Below are 9281 nucleotides of genomic sequence, written 5' to 3'. Positions count from 1 at the left end.
GTGTAGAATACACAGTACTCTCAGGAGGAAGTTCCAGGATTTTAAACCAGAGACCAAGTAACTATTCAATTCTAAATCAGAATGATGTGGTTTTGAGGTGTTCCAATGCAGCTACTGAATGGCCTCTTGTGCCATAATTATTTGACTCAAGTAACTATTGAATCATCATCTGTACAAATCCACTCTTCTCACTGGATAAATTTATCGCCTTTTTAGTCAGTGATCAGTAACTAAACTTTTAATCTGGTGACAGATGTACAATATTGCTACTACAGCAAAGGGTCATAGCAACTGTCATTGAACCCTATAGAGTCTGATTTCCACATAACATTTGTGCTTCTTACTGCTATACAAAAGTGTAAGTTTACACAAAAGGTGGGAGCAGGACTAGGTTATTTAATCTGTTGTACTTTTCTAGCACCACACACTCAACCCTAAAAGGTTTACTCCTTGTTCTTAAACTATGATCCTTGGTTTTAAGGATTAACGGCCTATTAGCAGGTCCTGCTCAGTTACTACAAGACTGGGCTCAAAGTGTCATGTGATTGTAGACACTGTTTCAGGCAATGTTGTCTTGGCAGAAGAGGTATTTTTGAACCTTCACATGAAACCAAGTCTTGCTAAGTGTTTAATTATAAACTTAGATTTTAGCATCAATGCATTTAATGTTAAAATAGAAACAAATCCAACTAATTTTGACAGCATACATTGCAATTAAGATAGCGTGTTCTACACGGGCTATTGCAAGTAACAAAACCAGCTATTTTCTCCCTAATGAAATCATTTTATCTTCTGTTTTGCTTAAAAAAATTTAGAATGCTACCTAAATTCAATGTCCAAAAACAGTTGAAATGATTGATTGAGGATATGTAACAAATTTGACAGCAATAAGAAATAAGAGTGTCCTGTATTCTAGATGGTAAACAAATGTTTAATTATTTCCATTGCATGTCTCAAACACCATTTCAAAACAACTTTCGAAGCACATTTCAATATGATGAACTGCAGAATTTTATGATCTAATAAAATATACATTATATGGTGTCTTAAAAAGTACACAGGCATACACCAGTGATAGATTAAATACATGTTGCTCATTAACAAATTTGTTTTGTTTCAACCTTTACACACATTATGCATTTTTGATATTTTTAGAAAGTGCAGCAAGTTGACATCAGGAAGTTTATAATTTTAGACAAAACCAAACACCAGTCGTGTAAAAATGAGCCTGGCAGTTCCCCACAAGATGAATCAAAGTCATACTATGCACAGATCAGCAAAGGTGAGGAGCAAAAAAAAATCTCAAATGTGAATTGTGCATGACAAAAAAAATACACATGTAAAAGGGTGGTGAGAAGAGTGTAAAACTGAGTGCTGACCTTATTTGTTTATGGGCTAGGACTCCAAATCTTGCTTTATATTCTGCTTACCACCCCTTTGAGTGTTTCCTTTGCAACAGAAATATTCAGTTATACCATAGTTTGTATTACTCATCGAAATGTTTGGTACTGAGAAGTCCCTAAATTTAAATCATCAATGTTTTGTGCTGAAATTATTTCTAGAGTGAGTTCAGTTGCATATTTCATTTATTAAATAGGATTGAAAATTCCTCCTATTTCGCAATGTTAGTTTCAGATGTTCCAGGACACAGACCAATTGAGTAGAATAACTGCTTAGACCTTGCGCTTCATTGCGGTAGCTACCACACCCACCAAGATAGCAGCAACAGTGAAACCTTGGGCAAAGATACGTGCTCGCATTAACAGCTGAGATTGTCGTGTCTTGCCATGTTTAAAGGCGATCAAACCGTAGGTAAGAGCACCTGCTGTGCCCAACATTCCTATAAAAAGAAAAAAAAAGACATTTAAAACAATTGAGCAGGGGATTTTAAACTTTGTCTTCATGCATGTGAAGCCTTGGGAATTACAAAGTTAAAACTGTGTTCCTGTTATTTTGCAGAAATCTCAAGTTTCGACTGACAGATCTTGGTTTGTTTATAAGACTGGGGTACACCAACAAGACAGCAGTACTAAAACATATTCTTAATACGTCTCCAGGATCATCAAACACAAAGACGAATAACCAGCAAACTTCAAATTAGACTCTGCTTTAGACTGATGTGACCATTTTGACATCTTGGCAATAGTTTACATTATTTCTAGATATTACTTCACACCATCTAAAGCATTTTCCAAAAATTTTGTTCAAGTTGCAGCATAACTGACCAATTCAACAGTTTGCTCTGGATAAAGTAATGGAGCTGATATGCTATGCATGGTCTTCCTGAAGTGTTTAAATGTCAAATAACAGTCTTAAAAACTTTCAAAACACCAGGTTATAGTCCAACAGGTTTAATTGGAAGCACTAGCTTTCACAGCACCGCTCCTTCATCAGGTCATAGAGACGTACAGCATGGAAACAGACCCTTCGGTCCAACACATCCATGCCGACCAGATATCCCAACCCAATCTAGTCCCACCTGCCAGCACCCGGCCCATATCCCTCCAAACCCTTCATTGGATTATAACCTGGTGTTGTGCAATTTTTAACTTTGTACACCCCAGTCCAACACCGGCATCTCTAAATCAAAAATATAACAGGCTTGTCAACAAAGCTCAAACTATTAAATAAAAGTGGCATTAGTAGTATGGATAGGAAGTTGGCCGAATTACAGAAAACTGGTGAATTAATCTTTGCAAAAAGTACCTAGAGAAACAGTTTTGGAAACATCCATGGAGAAAGAAACAGTGTTTCAAGTCCAATACAACGTTTTAGAATGAATGATTGTTTTCCACCTGGGCGGAAGGTTGGTCTATATTAATCACCAAGATTTGAGTGTACAGGCACAATTTCAAAACTTGCAAGTGACTGAAAACTTTGTATTGGGAGGAGGAGATTTGTAATAGATAAGACATGGGTGCAAGAGGAGAGCAGCTCATAAGTGTGCTGCAGAGAAATATGAGGAAATGGATTTTGGAAGGAGGAACAATATGGCATTGTAAAGGATATACTGTACTGTAATTCTAGAAGATGCTGAGGAAGTGGGGAGAATGTGTGTACGTACTTACACAGTTGAACATGGCAGGTTGTGGCAGTGGTTAGACATAAAGACGTGGAATGCTAAGTATTTTTTAAATATATGCACAGTATAAAAGCACAGAATTTAAGGCACATTTTTATAACAACTTCAAATGGAGTAGCGTGAAGTTCTGGGCATTATATTGGAGGATATGAAGCTACGTAGGTTACAGAAAAGTTCTAAAAATGTTTCAAGATTTGAAGTATTTAGGTGACATGCATAGATTGAAAAGATTGCCACCGTTTTCCTTGGAGAAATTTGGAAGATTCAACAGTATTGTTCAAATTAATGAGCGAGTCCTGGCTGAGTTAATAAGACCATAAGAAATAGCAACAGAAATAGACCATTCAGCTTCATGAGTCTGTTCCTCTATTCAATACGATCACAGGTCAGACATTGCTTACGTCCACCCTTCCCCTAGTTTTCCCTGTAATGCTCAATTTATCTGTTTATCAACAATCTAGCTATCTCAACTTAAAATTATACACGAGGACTCTCTCCCCACAGCTCTGTGGGAAGGAGTTCCTAAAACACTCAAACCAAGAAATTCCTCACCCCAGTCTTAAACTGGCACCCCTTCATTCTGAGACAATGCCCTCTGGTCCTAGACCCATCTGCGAAAACATCTCGTCAGCACTACCTTCATAAGCCTCTTAAAAATCCAAAGTTTCAATGAGATCACCTCTCATTCTTCTTAATTGTAACGAGTACCAACTGTTCACCCTTTGCTCGTAAGACAGTCTCTTTATAACAGTATTCATTAGGATGATCCCAGTCTCTGAACTCCCTCCAATGAATTGATATTTTTCCTTAAAAGGGGACCAAAACTAATTTCAGTACTCCAGACGTGGTCTCATCAGCATTTGTGCAGGAAGACTTCACTACTCTAATCCCCTTGAAATAGGGGTCAATTCCATTTGCCTTCAGAAAACGTGCATGTAACCTGCTGCAGCTGTGTGCTAAAGTACCAGAATCGCTTTGTGTTGCAGCTTTTTGCAATTTTTATTTAATATTTTTCTTTTGTTATCCTTTCCAAAGTGAACAACTTCACATTTCCCCACATTATGTGGTACTTGTCTACTTGTTGCCCACTTACTTAACCAATCACCAATATCTCTGAACAGGTGCACACTCAAAACTGATCCTTTGGGAACCCCACTGGTTACAGATTGCCAACGTGAAAAAGAACCTCTAATCTCCATCCATTAGATTAGAGAACCTCTAATCTCATCCTGTCCATGAGCTAATTCTCAAATCTGTGCCAATGCCCAACTCTGTGGGCTCTAATGAATTGACCTTTCGGGTGGTACTCTGTCAAATGCCTTTTGGAACTCAGTACAACACATTCATTGGTTCCCTTCGATCCGCTCTGATTGAGACTTAAAAAAAAAACAAACTGACAAATTAGTCAGACATGATTTCCTTTTCGTGAAGCCACGCTGACTCTGCTTATTTGGATTATAATTTTCCAAATGTACTGCAAAAACTTAATTTTGTTGGAAAAATGTTGGAATCAATTATTATTAGATTCCCTACAGTATGCAAACAGGCCATTCAGCCCAACAAGTCCACACTGACCCATATACCTTACCTATACTTACCTCTGACTAACATTATGGATAATTTATCATAACCAACTCACTTGACCTGCACATCTTCGGATTGTGGTAGGAAACCAGAGCACCCAGAGGAAATCCACACAGATACTGGGAGAATGTGCAAACTCCACACAGACAGTCCGCCCGAGGCAGGATTCGAACCCGGATCCCTGGCGGCGCTGCGAGACAGCAGTGCTAGCCACTGAGCCACCATGATGGTAGGCTAAATGGCTGATAGTTACCAGTTTTTGCCTCCTCCCTTTTTGAATAGGCATATCACATTGGAAAACTGTCAATATTCTGATACTTTCTCCAGAAGCCAAAGAATTTTGGAAAATTACAACCCATGTAACCTTATCTCTATCTGTTTTTTTTTAAATGGATTAGTAAGAAACTGTTTTATAGAGTCAGAGCTGTACAGCATGGAAGCAGACTCTGGTCCAATTCATCCCTGCTGACCAGATATCCAAAATTAATCTAGTCCAATTTGCCAGCATTTTGCCCATAATCCTTCTAAACTTTTCCTATTCATATACCCATCCAGATGCCTTTTAAATATTGTAATTGTAACAGCCTTCACCACTTTGGTGAGGTCACTTTTGGAACATAGGTGTGTGCAAATCTGGTCTCTCTATGAGAAGGATGTTGTGAAACTTGCAATGATTCAGAAAAGATTTAATAAGATGTTGCCAGGGTTGGAGGATTTGAGCTTTAGATAGAGGCTAGGGCTGTTATTCCTGGAGCAGAGACTAAATGGTGATCTTATAGGAAATCATGAGGAGCATGCATAAGGTAAAAGATTTTTTTTCCCCTCCTGGGAGTGGGAGAATCCAAGTCTAGAGGGCATAGGTTTAGCGTAAGGGATGAAAAGTTTAAAAGGGACCCAAGGAGCAACTTCTTCACAGAGGGTGGTGCCTGTATGGAAAGGAGTTGCAAGAGGAAGTGGAGGAGTCTGGTAAAATTACAACATTTAAAAGGAATCTGGATGCGTAAATGAATAGGAAGGGTTGAGAAGGATATGGGCCAAGTGCTGGCAAATGGGACTAGATTAATTTAGGATATCTGGTCAGTATGGTCGCGTTGGACCAAAGGGTCTGTTTCCGTGTTGGACCTCTTTGACTGACTTCCTCAGCTCATTCCATACAAACACTACCTTCTGTGTGAAAAAGTTCCCCCTTAGGTCCTTTTTAAATCTTTTCCCTCCCAGCTTAAAACTACACCCTCTAGTTTTGGACTCCACTACCCTGGGGAAAAAGACCATGGCTATTCACCCTATTCATGCCCCTCATGATCTTATAAACCTCTAAAAGGTCATCGCTCAGTCTTCAATAATCCAGAAACAATAGCCCCAGTCTATTCAGCCTCTCCCTACAGCTCAAACCCTCCAACCCTGGCAACATTCTTGTGAAACTTGGAAGAGATTTACAACATCCTTTCTATAGCAGGGAGACCTTCAGAGGAATTAAGAACACCAACTTAAGGTGACTGACAAAAGAACTAGATGTGACACACAAAAAAAAGTAGTTAGGATCCAGATGACTTCTTGACAATCTGGTTGTAACAGATTCAACCATGATTTCAAAGGGAAAATATTATCATCTGAAAATAAAACTGGAGGATGTAGTGGAGTGGGACTAGCTAATTGGTTGTAAGGAGTCCAAGATTAGACATAACACACTGAACAATCTGTCTTAAGATGTAATGAATCTGCGTTGTTCTAGAGGCTTTATAAGATTGGCATTGTGCAGTAATAAGACACCAAAATCTGAATTTGACCTCTACAAGTATCGTTCACATGTTACTATTTTCTTTATTGCTCAACAAAACTGAAAACCATCACAAAATAACTTTAGTAGTATCTGGATAAGTGGCAATACTGTATTTGAGACCATTCTGATTAAGCTAACCAATGTGATATAAGTCAAAACCTCAAATCAGTAATATCAGTCACATAGCTAAAATGACAATAACAAACTTCTTTCTCACTGATGCTGTCAGATCTACTGAGATTCTACAGTAATTTGTTTTTGTTCCAGATGTTTAGCAACTGCAATTCTTTGATTTATTAAACTGAAGAAATTCTGCAAGTCTGGTAGCATATGTGATGAGATAAACAGAATGTTTCAAGTGCAATAAGACTCTTATTTAGAAGTTCCAAAGAGTCATATAACTCAATGTTAAATGTTTCTGTTTATAGGTGTTGCCAAACATGCTGAGTTTCTACAACATTTTTGGTTTTATTACAGCTCTCTAGCATCCGCAAAATCTTGTTTCAATTTACATAATAATTTTATTCCTTGTAGCAGTACCTGCATGAATGACCTTTGTAATCTTTTTATCACAATGAAAAGATTTACAGTATAGAGTCATAGAGACCTACAGCATGGAAACATACCCTTCGGTCCAACCCGTCCATGCTGACCAGATATCCCAACCCAATCTAGTCCTACCTGACAGCACTTGGCCCATATCCCTCCAAACCCATCCTATTCATATACCCATCCAAATGCCTTTTAAATGTTTCAATTGTACCAGCCTCCATTACATCCTCTGGCAGCTCATTCCATACCTGTACCACCCTCTGTATGAAACAGTTGCCCCTTAGGTCTCTTTTATGTCTACCCCCTCACCCTAAACCTATGTGCTCTAGTTCTGGACTCCCCGGCCCAGGGAAAAGACTTTGTCTATTTACGTTATCCATGCCCCTCAATTTTGTAAATCTCTATAAGGTCACCCCTCAGCCTCCGACGCTCCAGGGAAAACAGCCCCAGCCTGTTCAGCCTCTCCCCATAGCTCAAATCCTCCAACCCTGGCAACATCCTTGTAAATTTTTTCTGAACCCTTTCAAGTTTCACAACATCTTTCCAATAGGAAAGAGACCGGAATTGCACACAATATTCCAACAGTGGCCTAGCCAATGTCCTATACAGCCGCAACATGACCTCCCAACTCCTGTACTCAATACTCTGAACAATAAAGGAAATCATACCAAATACCTTCTTCACTATCCTATCTACCTGCGACTCCACTTTCATGGAGCTATGAACCTGCACTCCAAGATGTCTTTGTTCAGCAACATTCCCTAGGCCCTTACCATTAAGTGTATAAGTCCTGCTAAGATTTACTTTCCCAAAATGTAACACCTCACATTTATCACAATTAAGCTCCATCTGCCACTTCTCAGCCCATTGGCCCATCTGGTCGAGATCCTGTTGTAATCTGAGGTAACCCTCTTTGCTGTCCACTGCACCTCCAATTTTGGTGTCATTGGCAAACTTACTAACTATACCTCTTATGCTCACATCCAAATCATTTATGTTGATGACACAAAGTACAGGACCCAGCACCAATCCTTGTGGCACTCCACTGGTCACAGGCCTCCAGTCTGAAATACAACTCTCCATCATGACCCTCTGTCTTCTACCTTTGAGCCAGTTCTGTATCCAAATGGCTGGTTCTCTCTATATTCCATGAGATCTAACCTTGCGAATCAATCAATCAATCAGTCTCCCATGGGAAACATTGTTGAATGCCTTACTGAAGTCCATATAGATCACATCTACCGCTCTGCCCTCATCAGTCCTCTGAGTTTTTTAAAAAATGTAACAATCAAGTTTGTGAGGCATGTTTTCTCACGCACAAAGCCATGTTGACGATTCCTAATCAGTCCCAACCTTTCCAAATATGTGTACGTCCTGTCCCTCAGGATTCCCTCCAACAACTTTCCCATCACCGGAGGTCAGGCTCATGTCCCTCAGGATTCCCTCCAACAACTTTCCCATCACCGGAGGTCAGGCTCATTGGTCTATAGTTCCCTGGCTTGTCGTTACCACCCTTTTTAAACAGTGGCGCCATGTTTGCCAACCTCCAGTCTTCCAGCACCTCACCTTGACTATCGATGATACAAATATCTCAGCAAGAGGCCCAGAAATCACTTCTCTAGCTTCCCACAGAGTTCTCAGGTACACCTGATCAGGTCCTGGGGATTTATCCACCTTTACGCATTTCAAGACATTCAGCACTTTCTCCTCTGTAATCTGGACACCATCTATTTCCCTGCAGGCTATATCTTCCATATCCTTTTCCACAGTAAGTACTGATGCAAAAATATTCATTTAATATCTCCCCCATTTTCTGCGATCAGTATACAGTAAAAGACACTCGCATATTTTAAAAGGTTCCAAAGTTAACTTGTGTTTACAAATTGAATGGTATGAGGGACATAGAAATTTAAACACTACACATAATGAGCAGTACTTAAGCAAACAATTTCAGTTTTATATGTCCCATCAAGTGTAGTTTAAAAGGGATCCAAGATGAATTCCATTCTAAATGAATCTTGATTCAATCACTTTCAGCTCGACTCCATGCTCTAACGGACGCTTTACTCACCGATTGGAACGAACGGGTTTTCTTTCGTTTTCCTGATGAACTTCTCTTGAAAACCTTCCTCCTTGGGTTTGGATAATGGGGTAAAACCCTCAATATCCGGAGGCTTCGTTAAATCGAGCACCGAGGCTGCAGCAAACGACTTCATCCCGAGATCCTTTCTCACAGCCGGGAATAAGGTCATATGACCGGAAACACAATGGCGTCCGGGCCCC

At 39.6% G+C, this 9281-nt stretch overlaps 1 protein-coding gene across 1 annotated transcript; it reads right to left on the bottom strand.

The window, feature by feature from the left end:
- Positions 1-910: 910 nt before the first annotated feature.
- higd2a (HIG1 hypoxia inducible domain family, member 2A) lies at positions 911-9265 on the bottom strand. Its single transcript, XM_060837133.1, has 2 exons — positions 9070-9265; positions 911-1840 (listed from the first exon to the last, which is right to left on the bottom strand). Exons 1-2 carry the CDS (start codon positions 9248-9250, stop codon positions 1674-1676), a joined length of 348 nt encoding a protein of 115 aa, XP_060693116.1. The 5' UTR covers positions 9251-9265; the 3' UTR covers positions 911-1673.
- Positions 9266-9281: the final 16 nt, after the last annotated feature.

The sequence above is a fragment of the Hemiscyllium ocellatum genome, chromosome 16, assembly GCF_020745735.1.
Source record: "Hemiscyllium ocellatum isolate sHemOce1 chromosome 16, sHemOce1.pat.X.cur, whole genome shotgun sequence".
Taxonomy (NCBI): domain Eukaryota; kingdom Metazoa; phylum Chordata; class Chondrichthyes; order Orectolobiformes; family Hemiscylliidae; genus Hemiscyllium; species Hemiscyllium ocellatum.
Note: the sequence above shows the minus strand (reverse complement) of the source record. Positions and strands in the feature narration are given on the sequence as shown.

What these genes read in the sequence shown, in the direction of transcription:
- higd2a (XM_060837133.1), bottom strand. Translation starts at nt 9,250, where the DNA reads ATGACCTTATTCCCGGCTGTGAGAAAGGATCTCGGGATGAAGTCGTTT. An exon ending in AAACCCGTTCGTTCCAATCG is followed by an intron (nt 1,841 to 9,069) that starts GTGAGTAAAGCG and finishes TTCTTTTTATAG; the next exon opens with GAATGTTGGGCACAGCAGGT.